The 17,351-nt window shown below is 49.3% G+C and overlaps 1 protein-coding gene across 4 annotated transcripts in view; it reads left to right on the plus strand.

Annotated features, from left to right (window-relative positions):
- Positions 1 to 17,351, plus strand: part of Nup214 (nucleoporin 214kDa) — an 83,274-nt gene that overhangs the window by 36,054 nt on the left and 29,869 nt on the right. For 2 of the 4 annotated variants that reach the window (XM_005408354.2, XM_005408355.2), the window contains exons 23-28: positions 619 to 780; positions 3,015 to 3,114; positions 9,071 to 9,146; positions 11,017 to 11,095; positions 14,428 to 14,518; positions 16,265 to 16,326. In XM_005408354.2, coding sequence (XP_005408411.1) covers positions 619 to 780; positions 3,015 to 3,114; positions 9,071 to 9,146; positions 11,017 to 11,095; positions 14,428 to 14,518; positions 16,265 to 16,326 — 570 coding nt within the window. The remainder of the gene's footprint in view (positions 1 to 618; positions 781 to 3,014; positions 3,115 to 9,070; positions 9,147 to 11,016; positions 11,096 to 14,427; positions 14,519 to 16,264; positions 16,327 to 17,351) is intronic. The other 2 variants (XM_005408357.2, XM_005408358.2) reach the window with 2 other exon arrangements.

Here is a 17,351-nt window from a genome sequence, read left to right on the forward strand (position 1 = left end):
GTCTGCCTCTTCCAGAAATTCATGGCTCAAAAGGCGCACGTTTCCCTTGAAAGAAGTGGGAAGGAAGGTCACGAGGAGTAAGAGCCTGCATCAGGTTCCGCACTGTGACTGTTAGTGTGGGGTCCCGACTGTCCTTACCAGAGGAAGAGGGGTGACTCCTGCAGCCGCACCTGAAGTGCAGCCGCCCCAGAACGCAGTAGTGTCAAGGTCACTGAGGGACCTGCAGGAGCTCCCTGACCTTCAGGGTAGTGTCAGGGCTCTGGGTTGAGGTGACTTCAAGCAGAGAAGAGATACAGGCATGAGGAGTAGGTGAGTGATTCCATGCAAGGGGCTGGGGGAGTGATGTGTCCTGGTGTCACAGCCACCAGTCCCTCAGGGTGAGGGAGGGATCGCGTACCGTGCTTTGGTGCATGGCAGTGGTAGGCACGCAAGCCACAGCTGGTGTCTGGAAGGTGTGGGTGCCAGCCTGTCCACTCACTGATAGTTTTCTGTGTTAATGCTTACGAGTGTTAACTTCAGCCTCTTCTCTGCAGCCTGACGTGAGGAACTGACTACTGGGGCTGTTGGGGGTTCCTCTTCGCTCCCCGTTTCCTCACTTCGTCTTCCCTTTCCCCTCAGTGTCTGCATCTGCTAGTAAAGTTATTCCTGCAGGGGCTGACAGCACAATGCTGGCAACAAAAACCGTGAAGCATGGTGCTCCTGGGCCTGCCCACCCCATTGCCGCTCCCCAGGCGGCCGCTGCGGCAGCCCTGAGACGGCAGATGGCCAGTCAGTCGCCAGGTGAGCACTCGCCACAAGCTGCAGGAGGCAGGAAGAGCAGGCTGGCTCCTCTGCCCCTCAGAGGGGAAGGCTGTAGGGCCCCCACCCCGGCAGGCGGAGGCTCTGTCTGAATGTTTCCCTTTCGAGAGATGTTTCAACTGTCACCTGGTAGTCACCTGGGAAATCAGTAGCGTCCTGTTGATAATCCCTACTTGTGACTGATGTTTGCTGTGAGCTTAAAATTAATCTTTGCAGCCAGGTCATGTAGTAATACTAGAAACATTTCCCAGTATCTTATGGTTCCATCGACCCCGGGACAGTGTGCTTTATTGTGCTTATTTTGCACGTCAGTGGTGTAAGGTTAATTAGAAATTAGAGTTACCCGGAAAGAAAGGAGCAGAACCTAAACTCCAGCCCTGTGCTCTTTCTGCTTCAGAGCAGCTTTTCCTTAACATGGTAAATTCAGCCTTTATAGGTGGAACTTCTCATGAGCTGATAAAGAACTAAAGTTTTGTCCATGGTTTGTGGCTGTACATGTTTTCTGTACTAGGATTTAATAATGTGGATAGTTGGCCCCCAGGACTTCAGTTATCACTAATTACTGATTTTATTTATTTATTTATTTATTTTGTTGGTACTGGGTATCAAACTCAGGACCTTGTGCTTGCTAGGGAAGCACTTGTGCCGCTGAGCTATATCCCCGGCCCAGTTACCAATTTTACAAGTGGATGGTTCTCAGCTTCCCTGTACTTCTCCTGAAATAGATGGCAAGGTTGCTGGCGTTCAGTGGATGGAGGCTAAGGCTCTGCAAACAGATCTGATGATATTCAGGACAGCCCACTACACGAAGCTAACGTGTTACTAGGGCCAGGTTAAGAAATTGATTAAGCCAAATGTTTTCACTTCAGGAAGACTGAAGAGATGTGACTGCTTGAGTTAGGCAAGAAAGTACCATTAAACAGTGACAAAAGATTTTAAGAAATGCTCAGATATTAAAACTTTTCTAAGGCACCTGAATAGACACTGAAAAGGAAAGACAAGATAAGTTTGTGAAGTACCTTTGAGCTTTCAGAAAATGAAATTCTTTGATGGTCTCTTTACTACATGGACCAAGCCCAATCTTGGCATTGTGCCACCAGTCAGGCCCCAAGTCCAGCTGATTATTTGTACATTTAGAAATCAGCCCGGGTTTGGGAATATTCTGATCTCAACAGGAGGCGACAGTAAACTGCTTCTATGCGCAGAAGCAAGGGGAGTTAAAGAGCAGGGCGAGATAACCCTGAGTTCACTGGTCTCCAGAACCATAGCATGGCGTGAGACCTCTGAAGTGGCAGCTCTGGGACCTGAGTGCATTAAAAACAAAAACAAAAGATCAGACCACACACCTAACTTAATAGCCTAACCCAGCGTGGTGGTGCACACCTGTCATCCCAGCATTTGGGAGGCTGAGGCAGGAGGACCACTAAAGAGTTTGAGGCCACCCTTATCATAGTGGAAACAAAATTTTCTAGGGTGCGGGCTCCTCTGAACACACAAGGGTGTGCGTGTAGTCATAGGCACCATGTTCTTTCTTCTTCTGAAGAAAAGGATAGGAGTCCCCTCAGAGTTGCTGCCCTGCCTGGGACACAGCTTTCACCTTTGCCAAGGGCAGAGTTAGCAGAGGCCCGAGAGCATAGCGCAGGCTTTCTTAGTCTCATTACAGAATGCCCTGAGTTTGTGGAATACACTCTAACCTGGAAATAGGCAAGTAGGCCTCACCTGTCTCTGCCATTTCTTAATCAGGCCTTGGCCCTTGTCATTCTTGTCCACGCTCTGCCCCGGCATTTTACTCCAGAGTGTCTCTGTCTCGTCAAGCCATGAGCTCCATTAAAGAAGAAACGACTCCTTAGGCAGCTTTTGTGTTCTCAGCACTGCGCAGAAGCTGCCGCACACTGAGCCCGTGGGAAGGGGGACAGATGAATGGGTGGAAGACGCTGAGCCTGAGGCTGCCCTTTCTCGGGCGCACAGCAGTGCAGCAGGTGCTTCGCTTCAGCTATAGAAAAACTGGGCGGGGCACCCTTCACCCTTGCACTGCTGCACTCCACAGCCTCGCTCTGTGGCTTTGCCAGCAGTGGCGCAGGCCAGGTGCCTGCCGGGTTTCTGCGTGGTGAAGCTGCAGCTTGCTCCAGGTCATGTCCTTCCTGGTCATTCATTTCTGCGTGGCTGGAAGTTAGGCTCCTTCCTGAATTAATATGGTCTCTTTCCTGTTTCCATAGCTGTCAGCACTTTGACTGAATCGACTCTGAAGAACGTGCCTCAGGTGGTCAATGTGCAGGAGTTGAAGAATAATCCTACCGCTCCTGCTGCAGCCGTGGGGTACGTTGGCGCCCTCTGTGTGTCCCCAGGGCCAGGGGTCCTCCTGCAGTGTGGAGGAGTTGCCTTCAGGGTGCGGCGCTGCTGTGTCCCCAGGCTTGGCTAGCCCGCCCTGCCTCAGCTGCAGCAGCCTGTTGTTCCTAAGCCTTTGAAGTCTGCTTCGGTGTGCCGTCAGCTTGCTGTTTGCTTGTGTGTACATCTCCAGGCAGGACTCATTAGGCGTTTTTTGTTTCATTTTGGTTTATGTTTTTGAGACGGTCTCACTCTGTAGCCCAGGCTGGCCTCGAACTCTTTAGTGGTCCTCCTGCCTCAGCCTCTCAAATGCTAGGATGACAGGTGTGCACCACCACGCCCTGCTGGGTTAGGCTATTAAGTTAGGCGTGTAGTTTGATGGGGTTTTTTGTTTGTTTTTAATGCACTAAGGCTCCAGAGCTGCCACTTCGGAGGTCTCAGGCCACGCACTGGTTCTGGAGACCAGTGATCTCAGGGTTGTCTCAGCCTGCTCTGACTCCTCTTGCCCCTGTGCATACACAGCCAGCTCCCGCGTAGCAGACCTCCCTATGCCCTGTGCCGGCCAGGCGTGGCTCCCAGAGCCTGTTCGCCTTCCTCCCGTGTCAGGGCATAGGATGGAGGAGCACCTCCCACTCTGGGCAGCGCATAGCTGGCGTTGCCTGCCTGTCCCCTGCTCTGCCCTGAGCCTTCGTGGTGGCACAGTCGCGTTATACTTCCAGCCTCCCTCGGCCAGAGACGACCTGAGGGGCATCGCCTTGGCTTGATGCGCAGTGCTGAGAGGCAGTGTCTCTGGAGTCGGTGTCTGGCAGGTCCTCTGCCGCACGTCCACTCTGCCACCCGCCCTGCAGAGCAGACCCACTCACCTCGCTGCCTTCCCTCTGCGCACGGTGCTGCTCCAGCAGCCCGCTGCCCTCCCATTTCCCCAGGTCAGCCCTTGTGCCCCTGCTGCCTGTTCTGGGGATTTTCTAGTTATCTCAGGGCCATCCCGACAGGGACAAAACAAGCCTCCCGCTTTCATATCTGGTCCTGACCTCGGGGCCTTGGAGTGCTGTCTAGACCAAGGCAGTGCTTGCAGTTGTGGTGAACTTGTGCAAAGAAAGAGCTGTGCTTCAGCTTTGGGAGCTGTGCGATCCCGTCACAGGGAGGCACGGACGCCACCGGAAGAGGGGTGCACAGCCGGAAGTGCCCGGTGTGGTAAGGACGAAGGCCTGGCATCTGAGGTATTTTAGCCAGTAAAGTGAGACACGCCTCTGGGGGCTATGCTCCATCTTTCTCAGGCTTCGTCTCCCTTCTGGCTTGTCAGAGCTGAGGTCTGTGAGGGCTGTGTCTGAGGCACCTCTGGGTTTACTTTCTGACATAGGCACAGCAGTTGGAGAGGCGTCTCAAAGAACCTTCTCTTCTAGACACTGCCAAATTGGCCTGATGTAGCATATGTGCCCAGCACGGTGAAAGAGCTCCTTCTTAGTAAACAGTTTATTCAGTAACGGACAAACTCCAGGTATAATCAGTCAGTCAAGGAAAATTGGGATTTCCCCTCTCCCCTATAGGAAAGATCAGAGAGTACACTTGGTGTGAAGTGACTTTTGGATGCTCTAAGGCAGCAGATTTCTAATGTATTTGAAGTATTTGCTTTTGCCCTTTCCTGAGTGGTCTGGGAGGGCAGGTGCGCGTGTTCCTGCCCTTGGCATCTCTCTCCGCTGGCTCCCACCCTCCGGCTTCCTGACCAGCTCCCTGCTGTGGACGGTGTTTACCTGCTCTGGCCCGTCTGTGGTGCTCAGGCCCCGGGGTCCAGGCCCAGCGGTGAGGGTCACAGGTCAGGACCCACCTGCACACCGAGGTGGGACTCTGCACTTCACGCAGCGGTGGTTGGGAAGGTTGCCCGGACCCCTCACACAGCTGCCCCGAGCGCAGAGGACGGGTGGTGGGAGAGCCCAGAGCAGGGCAGCCAGCGAGTCTGGGCACAGGAGCTGGACACGGATGAGGTGTCTGCTGCTGCAACGAGAAGGATCATCAGAAGCTGCGGAGCAGGTGAGAGGAGCGTTCCAGACAAGGAAGCGCAGTGCGAGAGCCCAGACCCAAGCAAGGCCTGGGGGGCAGAAGATGAAGAGATGGGGCCGCATGAGGGCAGAAGGGGGGCTTTGTTCTTTCGTGGGTTGTTAGCAAAGCACATCAGGTACCTCCTTCCTTCAGAGATGCTGGCGTTCGTTGGCTCATTCTTCCAGCACAGACAGCATTTGCTGCATGCCGTCATGCTGTTCCAGTGCCAGAGATGAAGCGGTTAGCAAAGCAGCCCAAAGAGCCTTTCCCCAGTGGTGGAGGTACAGACAGGAAGCAAAATAAACTAGTGAGACACATAAAGTGCTAGATGGGGGGGGATGTGGTCTTGCTGGAGGTGTGATGCTTCTAGGGAGGGTGGCCAGGAAAGCTCCGTCTCCGAGATGTGACCTGGGTATGGAGGCAGCACAACCAGCGCAGGTCTGGGAAGAGAGCTCCAAGCCCGGGCCTGTGGCCGCACGGCAGGCAGGCAGGCAGGCTTCTGGAAAGCCAGAGGAGGTGGCGGCTGCGCAGAGGGCCAGGAGGGGGATGTGCCTGGGTCCCCACTTGGCCTTCTGCTCAGTTTCTGTTTCGAACTGAAGCTGCCGGACCACACGGTTACTCTCTGTCTTTTTGTGCTAGTGTGGCTCTGGCCATTCAACGCCGCTGTACCACTTCCCAGTGCCACTTTGCCCACGGCCTCGCCACCCCTGCTGAGTTGACGTGCTGTTGACGGTGGCCACCTCGCGCTCACACTGTGGCTTTTATCTGCAGTTCGCTCTGCCCTAGTGGTGCTGAATGGCTCTTCCTGTGCTCTTTGGCCACTTGTTTCTTTTTTGGAGAAATGTCTAGTTAGCCATTGCCTGTTTTTTAATTGGGTCATTTTTCTTTTTACTGCTAATTTTTAATGTTCTTTCTCAAATCAGATTCTTGTGTTTTTCTTCCTCCCATTTATTGGGTTTTTCACTTTCCTTCTGTGTCCTTCGACATGGAAACTTCCATTTTGAAATCCAGTTTGTTTTTCCTCTTGTTGCTTCTGTGGTTTAGGTGTCGTATTTAGGAACCTATTGCCCAATTGAAGGCTATAAGATTTACATCTGTGTTTCAGAGATTTCAAGTCTTAGCTCCTGTATTTAGATGTGTGATCCATGGAGTTCATCTTCGTACATGGTGTATAGATAGCCTCATTCTTTTGAACTTATATGTCAGTTCTCCCAGCACCATTTCTTGGTCTTTTTTCTTTAATTTACTATTTTCTTTTTTGGTGCCGGGAATCAAACTGAGGGCCTCACACTTGCCCTGCAGGCACTGCACCACTGAGCTACATTCCCGGCCCCCAGCAGCATTTCTTGAAGACTCTTACCTCTCCCACTGTGAATTGTCTTGATGAGGATTTGTCATATTGATTGGTCTTTGAATGTTAAACTCCTCCTTGGTAATAATGTATTCTTTCCCTTTTGTCCTTTTAATATATGCTTGAGCTTGATTGGTTAAAATTTTAAGATAGAGGTGCTGGGGATTAAGCCCAGAGCCCTAACACTGAGCTGTATCCTCAACATTTTTTTTTTTTTTTTTCGGTCTTTTTGAGACAGGGTCTTCCTATGCAGTTCAGGCTGGCCTTGAACTGGCAACGATCCTCCTACCTCAGCCTGCTGAGTGCTGGGATTACAGGTGCACACCACCACACCCAGCCCCTTTTTATTTTTTATTTTGAGAGAGGATCCCAATGAGTTATCCAGGCAGCACTTGAACTTGTGACCCTCCTGTCTCAGGCGTCCAGAGTGCTGGGATTACAGGTGTGCACCACTGTACCTAGCAATAATTCTCTCACTTTAAAAACCCTTTAAAAGCTGGAATAAGTGAAAGAATGAGTAGTTGACCCTTTTCATAATAATAAGGTCAGTATTTACCTTACTAAAGTTCATCTAGGCCACTAAGAAAATGCCCCGAGCAACATTTTAATGCTTCACAGTTTAGCAGCCCCATTTTATAACTGCCACTTTTCTCTTGGCATTGATTTTGTTTTAATTGTAGAACAGAGTGTCAAGATGAATTTTTGGTTTCTTTCAGATACATCTTGCTAGAAGGTTGTTACTCCAACGGCATCCAAAACATCAGTGACTCTGAGTCTGGCTTTTCCCTTTTGTGAACATTTCTGGCTGTTGATTCCCATTGTTTTGTCTGTGATCGTGCCAAGCCTTTGAGCGTATTTTGTTGGGAGTAGAACGTGTTCTTCTGTTTGCCCTTTTAGGTCAGTTGGTCTGTCTGTGGGTTGCTCTGCCTGGCATTCTCTGCAGCAGGGTCACGTGGCCCAGTGTGTAGGTGCTGTGAACCCTAATTTGGTGCTTGGGGATTTAGGATTCCCAGGAGGTCTGTAGCGTTACCACAGTAAATAGAACAATCATTATACTCAGTTGAGTACTTGCCTGCTTTAATTTACCATCAAGGTATAACTAAATTTGGGGTATAAAAAATTGTCCAAGATTTGGATTAATGGCCACTTTTATTTTTATTCCTAGTTTTCCTTTTGTTCATCTTTGAGAAAACAAGAGTCTGCTTTACTTTGTGAGTCCCACGGGCTCACACTGTTTCTCTAGCAAGGCTGCTCTTGTCTGCCAGAGGTGCCCAGGTCCCAGTGGCAGTGCTGCGCATTCCTGTCCGCCTGTGGAGGCTCAGGGAGCGGGGCACGGGGCACTGTGCCTGCGGAGGGGGGCACCTTACAGCTGCTTCCAGCTCCAAGAGAGACAGGGTGTGGCTTTCCTGAAAATGTCTACTTCTCTCATCTAATAAAGTCTATGGGGAAGGTTCCTGTGTTGTTCCCTAGGAAGTCCCCGTGTGTGTGTGTGTGTGTGTGTGTGTGTGTGTCTGTATGTGTGTTTGTGTGTGTGGCGTAAATTGTTAATTTTCCTCGATGAGGCATAGGCTTATCTTTCCTCTTTAAATTTGTTTTTTGTTTTTAAGTACTAGGGTTCAAACTCAAGACCTTCACCCTGAACTAAAGCCCAAGCTCTTTTTATTTTTTATTTTGAGCCTGAGTCTTGAGTTCTTAGTTGCCCTACTGGGCTTGGACTTCCTTGCCTCAGCCTCCCAGAGTTCTGGGATTGCAGGTGTGCATACCAAGCTGAAGTTAATCTTTTAGTAGAAAATTAAAATAATTCTCCCTAAATTTAGAAAGAGTTACAAAAAATAAAACCAGGTCCTATAACTGGCCCTGCTGTCCATACCAGTCAAAGTAGCTTTGGGCTGAGCAGAAGCCAGAACTTTTGTCTGCAATCCCATTAACAAGTGGTTTTCCCACGAGTTATCCCTAAATTACTGAAGTCACGGTTCCAGCCACGAGTGGTGAGAGTGAACAGAGGACGGACGGTCTTCCTGCACGTAGGGCCTAGCTTTTTGTACCCTCCCAAAGTGCAGATTGAGTGCAGAGCGGTTCCACGTTTAGTTTTTGGAACCCTGGCCAGGAGCCCCGGTGGTCACTGCCATGGAACTGTGGAATGTCGACAGCTCTTCTTGGGGTCGTTCCCTTGAGCTGTATGTGGCAGCAAACCATGTGTGTCCCACAGGTCCTGCTGAGCATTTCTTCCAGGGCTGGAAAAGAGCTAGCAGTTCCCAACATGGTCGGGTGGTGGAGGACTGAACTAGTGAGGGCTGACTCTCCAAATAAGAAAATGATCTAGTTCTAAAGTTCCTTACTGGATGAAAATAAATTTTAGGATCACCACTTAGACCTTTGTACTAAAACCCAAAATTTCCTTTAAGAAACTTCTTCTGCACTCAGCAAAATGTCAAATGAGTTTGCTTGGGGCTACAGACATCTGTGTTCTGCCCCAGATTGCTGCCCTCAAAATCCCTTATTGGATAGAAAATTGACCCAGGGACAAATGTGCTCCTCACACTGCTTTGTGTTTTTCAGGTCCTTGGTGCCGTACTCCACCGCCAAAACGCCCCACCCTGTGTTGGCGCCGGTGGCTGCCAGCCAAGCCAAGCAGGTATGGTCGGATGGTGGTGTCAGCAGTCCTGCGCTGTTGTCGTGGAAAACTCTATCAAGTCCCCTCTTAGTTGAAATGAGCCACACACCTGACAGAGCGCTGTGACCCTTTCCTCATAATGAACTGTTAACCAGAGCAGTCAGTCGGGACCACACACTGTCGTCACGGGCCAGTGGACGTTCCGCACCAGCCACCTCGCGTTAGAATTCTCTCCTTCCGGCGGGAGCATTTTGGCTGACAGTTCACTTTCACTGAACGCATCTCAGCCAAGCCGAGCCCCTGCCGTACACTGCCCTGAGGACGCAGCCCAGGCCCAGGTGGCTGCCGGAGGCTCACCTGATTCGTAACCACCCGGGGAGTCAGCGCTGGGCCTGAGCTGTTGACTTGGCCTGTCCATTGCCCTCACCGCACTGTTGGGTGTCGGCACCTGAGGGCCGCACTGTCTCTTGCTCTCTCCCGCAGTCTGTCTCTCCGAGTCTGCCTGATCTCACTGATGTTATGTCTGGCTCCAGGCCCCCAACTGCTAAGCAGTGTCTACCGCTAAAAATAGGTCATGTTGTAAACAGTGTAGAAGAAAATAATAGGAGATAGCTGGAAGATGGACCGAGCTAAGTCCGAGACTTGTCCTAAGGAAACCTGGTTCCTCTGCCACTCTCCCATGCCCGCTGAGAGGGGTTGCTCTAAATTGTATTCGCGATCAGGGTTTGAGACAGAACATCAGAACTTGCCCATTGTGAGTTTGTTCTCAAACGTGACCCTGTTCCTTAGTTTGTTGTGACCTAAAATGACATTTATGAGAAGTGATCAATTATATGGTGAATGTTTAAATTTTTTAAAAACTTACTATAAAAGACACTGCCATTGATCCCCATCAATACACACAGCATCGTTCTTGCCATTTCTCAAGCTCTCTGGAAGTCTTTTTTCATGTTCTTGGGAGGTGTGATCAGAAACACAGTGAACATTGCTGTTGCCCACCATCCTACGGAAAGCCAGAGCCACACGAGCGCGGCGCTGTGACCTCCTCTACCTTATTCACTGGATCTGGCACTGTGTGACTTCCAGCTCCTCCCCAAAGTCAAAAGGACTGAAAGGAAGTGTTTTGAATGTGTGCAGGACACCGAGGCAGCCACGACAGCACAACTAGAGAGGAAGGCGCACTCCAGAGCTGCTACAGAAAGTGGCGAGAATGATGGGAGCAGTGTTCAGAGCAGGGGCATTAATGGCACTGTTTCTTTTTTCGTTTTTGGGGGAGGTACCAGGAGTCAAACTCAGGACCTCAAGCTTGCCAGGCAGGCACTGTGCCCCTGAGATAGATACCTAGCCCGTTTCTTTTACTGTAATTAATTTCTTTAAAAACTGTGAACATCACCATATATTTTCAATCACACCTCCCAAGGATTTAACGCTTGCCCTGGAGGACACGGGAAGGGGGAATCATGGCTGATGAGTGCAGGAACGTTGGCTGGAGATGGAGAACTCAGTTTTGCTTCTAAAACTTGTGGTAAATTCATGGAGGGCTGGGACATTTCCTGCCTTAGCTCATTCACTTGTTCACCTGCGGAATGTCCCGATGCCTTTTGTGAGCAAGGCGCTGTGCTAGGCACTGGGAAAGCAGCTCCAGGCTGGACAGGCCCGGCACAGGCAGGGTCGCCCTCTGTGTTCTCCAGGGCGGTCCTGCGGGCAGTTGGCTTAAATTGAGACTTGCGTTAGTCTCTCCCTTTTTTTTTTTTTTTTTTTTTGGTAATTAAGCTAAACGAACGTACTTACGCTTGCTTAGTTTATGTTTTTACATTCACATTTCCCATGTTCCCTTCGTCCAAGTGGGGTTCATCGTTTACCAGAAATATGTTGTTGTGTTCTGCTGCAGGGGTCTCTGATGAACTCCCTGAAGCCGTCTGGGCCCACGCCAGTGTCCAGTCTGTTGTCATCTGCTGATAAAGGCTCAGGTCAGTTTGCGTTCTTGTTTTATGACAGAAACACATAAGTTTTGCTGTGGGCCACTGAGGCAGTCAACACAGGAAATCAAGTTCAGAGGTCATACTGCAAAGGCCTCCACTGATGGAAAATTTCTAGGACATTAGTTAGCCATTCAGCAGCTTCTGAAATTCTGAGTTGAGCTTGAAAAACTTGAGAATGGCAGGAGAAAACCTTTCTTCAAGTTGTTTTCCTAGGAAGGAGCAGTAGCATGCCTTCTGCCTTGTGAGGAGGGTTAGGAGTGTTGTACTATTTCCTCTAGAAGGAATAAAAATTCCCTGGCTCACAGTGACAGTGCAAAAGCCAGTAGAGCAGAAAATGGATTTTTTAGTAGAAGGTTTCAGAGCAGGTGTTATATAATAAGTCAGCCTCGCTCAACGCTCACTGAAGCATAGCTGTTCTCACGTAGACTAGCTTTATAGTAACTGAGTGTGTTGACCGTGGCCGGCTTTGCCTGAGCCAGCCTGAAGCGCTGCTTTTCTCGTGGTCCTCCTTGGTGTCCCCTCTGGGCTCCGTTCCTGCAGTCCCTCATTTGGCTCAGAGGAGTCTCGGCTTCAGTGACTCTGTGGCCTTCAGCCTGTGCCGGAGCCACACGCAGGACTCTGGTTTGTAGCTTGATTGACATTCTCGGTGGGCCTATGAGCAGGTCGTGTCCAAAAGCTAACTGCACACAGTCACTGCCCATCCCACAGTTGCTGCTCAGTCATACAGTGATTCTGACTTTCTCCGTTGTCCAGAGCTTTCTCATTGGCTATCGGGTTTACTGTCAGCAAATATTCCCTGTACTCAGAAGAAAACCATTCTTGTGTAAGCCACAGCTGAATTCTAAAATTCAGGTTATTGCGGAGCCACATACACCACCTATCCACTAGGGACGAAAGCTTGAATCATGTAGGAATCAAACGAAGAAATGTTTCTTGGGATAGTTTAGAAAGATCTGGGCTCCTCACTGGTCTCAAGGACTGCAGTGGTGAGCCCTTTTCCCTCTTGAAGTTAAGGGACTTTGTTTTGCGCATGGACAGGCGAGTAGTGTGGCTCGTGAAGAGCGGTGTGCGATTTATCACTCAGTGGTGACACGGAAGGCCTGCCTTCATTGCCTAGCGTTTGTACTTTCATTTGCTGGAGAATCAGGGTTTTAAAAAAGAACATTTTTCTTTTGGAAGAAAATCGTCCCTGAAAAATTCTGAGTTTATAGAAAGTTTCTTTTTTAGCATTTGTAAAAACTGCTTAATAGTTCTTTTATTAGTCAATAATGGAAATACTTTCTCTTTTTTTGTATTATAAAACTACTGCGTATCAGCACTGGCGAGTAAGCTCAGCGTAAGAGACTTGTGTGGCATGTACAAGGCTCAGCGTTCAATCCTAATACTGCCAAAGGAAAAGAAAGGAAGGGAGAGGGGGAAGAAGGAAGGAAAGAAACTGTCAGATACCCATGAGAAAAATCTGTGTTGCAGAGATCTGTAGTGTAGAAGATGAGAGCTCCCCCACAAATTCCATATTTCAGTGATAATAACCCGTAATGGTTTTATGTATATGGTATATCTTGAGGCTATTTCATTGTTTTCTAAACAAAAGCAGGCAGGCCCTGTTTGTACTGATCTTGTAAGCTGCGTCCCCTGAGCCCCACCCTGTTACAGTAAATGCCCTGGTCATCTCTCCGGGCCTGGTACAGATCCGCCCTCTCATTTTAGTGGCTGCCCAGGACTCAGGGCATAGCTCCCCGGTTCTCCGCAGACTCTGCTGATATTTGGGGTGGTTTTTCGCAGCTCATGATCAAAGGCGTAGCGGCCTTGGATACGCGGTGCACACTGTGTTGAATTCCAGTGGCTTGACATTCCTTTTTACTAACGGCCACCCCATATTCATTTAAACAAAGCATGTTCTGGGGGCTGAGGATGTAGCTCAGCGGCACGGTGGCTGCCTGGCAAGCACAAGGCCCTGAGTTTGATTTCTAATACCCCCAAAAAATAATAAAATAAAAGCATATTTTGTTCTTATGATTATTTGGTTTGGTTTGGTTTGATATGGGCATTTTATTTTATGGGGGGTTCTTTAAATACAGCTTTTCAACACCCTCCCCCATTTAAAATAGAGCAACAGGGAAAATATTGAGAATTACACCCCAAACTAGCAAGTAGAGTGAAGTTTAACCCAAGGAGGGTGATGATTTGCACTTTAACTTTCTATACTTCTTTAAACTATAGTGATCGTGTGCTACTTCTATAATTTAGAGAAAAGAAAGCTCTTTGATTAAATTTAAAAGCATCTAGAAAATACAGTATAAAGCAGTAACTGTGATGTAGTCCATCATGAAGTCACTGCTCAGAAATGTTTAGCGTGTTACCCTACTTATCTTTGAATTCTTTCTTTTTTTTTCTTCAACATATTGCTTTTTGTTGTTTTGGACTTTTTTGGAGGAAGTTGTTTCATGTTTTGAGACTGGGCTTCACTGTGTGGTCCAGGTTGGTTTTGAACTCACTATGTAGCCCAGGCTGGCCTGAGCTCATGCCAGTCCTCCTGCCTCGGCCTCCCAAGTGCTGGGATTACAGGCATGCATCACCACACCTGGCTTTTTGGGCTTTTGTTGTTTGAGGCCAGGTTTTGCAGTATGGTCTAGGCTGCTCTTGAACTCAGTATGTACCCCTGGCTGGCCTCGAAATCATGGTGATCCTCCCGAGTCAGCCTCCCAAGTGCAGAGATTTTAGGCCTGCACCACCACAACCAGCTTTTTTGGTTTTATGAGGCAGGGTCTCACTGTGTAGTTCAGGCTGCCTTAAACTTTCTACATAGTCCAGGTTGGCCTCAAACTCACGGCGATCCTCCTGTTTCAGTCTCCCATGTGTTGGGATTATAGGCGTGTGCCACCAGGCCCAGCATACCTCCAGTGTATGTTAATTTGAACTGATTTAAAGCTACGCTCTATATACCCATATATGTGAACATGTATGTGTGTGTCTATATATGTGTCTATATATATATCAGTTGGTCTTGCAGTATAAGCACTTCCCTACAACATAAAAATTAAAAGACTATACTTTTACAACTTTAAACTTGAGCTGTGCTGGCAATTGTTTGATGTCTTTCCTGGAAAGGAGAGCATGATGTACTTCCGATGGGAATTAACTCTGGCAGAGCAGAAGAGCAAGCTCCAAGTCCTGGAGCTAAGCCCACCGCACACCTGCTCCCTGAGCACCTGTGGGTCACAGGATGCTGGGTGGGGGCTCTGGACAACAGCGTGCATGCTGAGCTGCTGGGAACTGCAAGCGAGGACAGCGCTTCTAACAGACTTTTTCGCTCATTGCAGGGCCTGGGCCGGCCAAAGTAGACACAGTGGTGACCTCGACTCCTGCTGCCATGGGGCAGTGCAGCAGGCCTTTCTCATTCGCACCATCGGGGTCAGTAATGGGCACGTCGCCTTCCCAGCTTTTGCATCCAGCAGGGCTCTGCGCGCACAGGCGTTGTATGTGTATGTGCGCAAGTGCGCGCATGCTCATTCAGGGCGTTGGCCATAGCTCTTCCCCTGCGCTGACACACAGCCAAGAGTGGCGGTAGCTGGGCCTTCTACTGTCAACCAGAAGCTTTCGATAGCCCAAGCCATAGTCTCTTTGGTCAGTTCTGCAGGTGGTCTGGTTTGTTACACTGAGACAGCTTCATCCTGACACTCCCGGGACACTGGATGTGACACTCAGATTAGCTGCACTGCTCGGAGTGTAAAACAAAAGAGAAAACCATTTGAAATTGTGGTTTTTGCAGAGATGGGAAATGTAGTTCTGTTACGTGTTTTTAAAGACAGTGGCCATACAGGTAAAGTTGAGCCATCTTATAAAATGAGAGTGTCTTCTCCAACTCGAGTTCCCAGGTCACACACGCACACTCAGGTAGAAAGGGCCAGGCACTGCTGGGCATCCCCGTGCCCAGTCCCACAGTGCTGCAGTCAAGCTGCGGCTGAGGTCGGAACCTGTCAGCAGGTCTGTCGCCACCAGAGAGCCACTTACTCAGGTCCTGAGAACACGCGGTGTGCTTTTCTCACTGAGGTCTCCTTGCTGTCGTCCCTTTCCCGGGTGTTCACGTTTCTTCCTCCTTCACCTAACATGAGAGGAAGAAGGCAAGAGGGCGTTAGGGTGGAGGGAGGAAACTGTGTTTGGGTTCTTTGTTGTGCATCCAGTTTTCTACTCCCCAGAGTTCAGTGGGAGCAAATTTTACAGAGCAGGTCAGTGCCAAGGATGCTGCCCTCTTTGCACGCGCTAATACTGCGCCTTCCCTTCTGTGAAGGGTTACTCCCTCCCCGTCATAGAGCACACCTGAAGCTGTGTGGGCTGGCTTGACCTAACTAGGTAAACCTTACCGCTAAGACTGAGGCCTGCCAGCAGAGACGGAGTTGTTCTCTGTGTATGATAAAATGCTTGCCCCATCTTGAGGGCAGCAGTGGGTAATAAAATTAATCCTTACTGTATTTGTTAAACTTGACCCCTTATATTTTAAAACTTACTTAGTCTAAAATCCGTTGTTACAGTGACACCTATTCTGGCCCACACTTACGCTGAGTCTCCTTTGACCGTGAGGTTTGTCCCTCGTGTGTAGGGAACACATACAAGAGGAGAACGGAGGCCGTGAACAGGGCAGGAGAGTTCTGAACAGATCCTCCCAGCCCAGAACTCTGGGCTTCGGCTTGGTCTCAGTGGCGGAGGCGGTGCTGCTGACCCATTCTAGCCAGTATCCCCCTTCATGTTATGAGGCTCTCCTGCTGTGCCATTAGACCTGGCGGGGGTCCCAGGGTCACCCTACTCCAGCTGCTCACGTCTTTCCAGACCCTCTTCCACTCCTGCCCGAGGCTGGCCGTCCCCTTAGCTTCTGCTCCCGTTCACACTGCCAGTGTTCCCACTACTGCCATGCCCTTTCCGAGGGCTGACTGTCCAGCCAGACCTCCGGCCTCCCTCTGAGGCCTTCCCAGCTGCCCCCGCCTCACGTCGCCTGGCCCTGCGGAGACCTTGGAGCAGCCCCAGCACCCTGGAGAGGCGCTTTCACTCTGTTGTAGCTCGCCTCTGAGGGCAGGCTGTGTGTATGGCTCACAAGGGGAATATCGAAAGGCTGGTTTTGTGCCGAGGGTTTGTCTCTTGTTAACTTTTTTTTCCGTTTGCCAGGACTGACTTTAATTTTGGGATAGTCACACCAACACCGTCTTCTAATTTCACTGCCATGCAAGGTACAGTCTGCATTGCACAGCATTACTTTTGTGCCCCCTCTGAATACCCGCAGGTGGTTTTCGTACAGCTATGGTGACATTTTTAATATTCTTGGGTCTTGCTTACAGTTTCTGCTGTGATTCTGGTGTTGATAATGTGCGATAAAGATATGTCCAGAAGAAAATACGTCTGGGGAGCTGGGGATGTAGCTTGGTGGTGAGCACTTGCTTAGCGTGCACATGTCCTAGGTTCCATCCCTAGCCCTGCAAAGGAAAAGGTTCAATTTAAGAATCCAATGTGAAGGATTTCTGTCCATTCCTATAATTAAGGACAGGGAAAAGATTTGCTTCTGGGAAGTAAAGGCTATGCTTTACTTTTGTGTGTGTGTGTGTGTGTGTGTGTGTGTGTGTGTGTGTGTGTGGTTTTTTTCCGGCACTGGGAATTGAACTCATGACCTCGCACTTGCCAGGCCAGCGCTGTGCCGCTGAGCTAAATCCCCAGCCCCAAGGGTATGCTTTAAATTTGACTGTTAACATACAAATTAAAATTTGTTTCTCAAGCTGGGCATGGTGGCACACACCTGTAATCCCAGCATTTGGAAACCTGAGGCCGTGAGCTTAAGGCCAGCCTGGGCTACAAAGTGAGTTCAAAGCTAGCCTGAATTGTGTAGCAAAACTCTTGTCTCAAAAAGACAAAAAAAATTTCTTTCTTGTCCATAACTTAAAATGTCATCAATTTGTAGAGTGGTTCTGTGGGGTGAGACAGACATAGTAGCACAGAAATAAAAGACTGAACTTGCTTTGTCTGATAACATGGCAGCAAACATGCATGTTGTGGACGATCCATCTGTGAGTATGTTTTTACTGCTTAATTGATTTATACTTCAGGTTTCTCATGTGAGAAAAACCAGGTGGTATTCAAGCTTGTGTCTGATTTATTTCACTTCACATTATGGTCTCGGGGTACACCCAATGCCCTACAAATGAGCCAACTTGATCCTTCTGGTTTTTTGGTCTTTTTTTTTTTTTTTTTTTTTTTTTTTTTT

Source organism: Chinchilla lanigera, unplaced genomic scaffold, assembly GCF_000276665.1.
Source record: "Chinchilla lanigera isolate Chin_1 unplaced genomic scaffold, ChiLan1.0 scaffold00112, whole genome shotgun sequence".
Classification (NCBI taxonomy): Eukaryota; Metazoa; Chordata; class Mammalia; order Rodentia; family Chinchillidae; genus Chinchilla; species Chinchilla lanigera.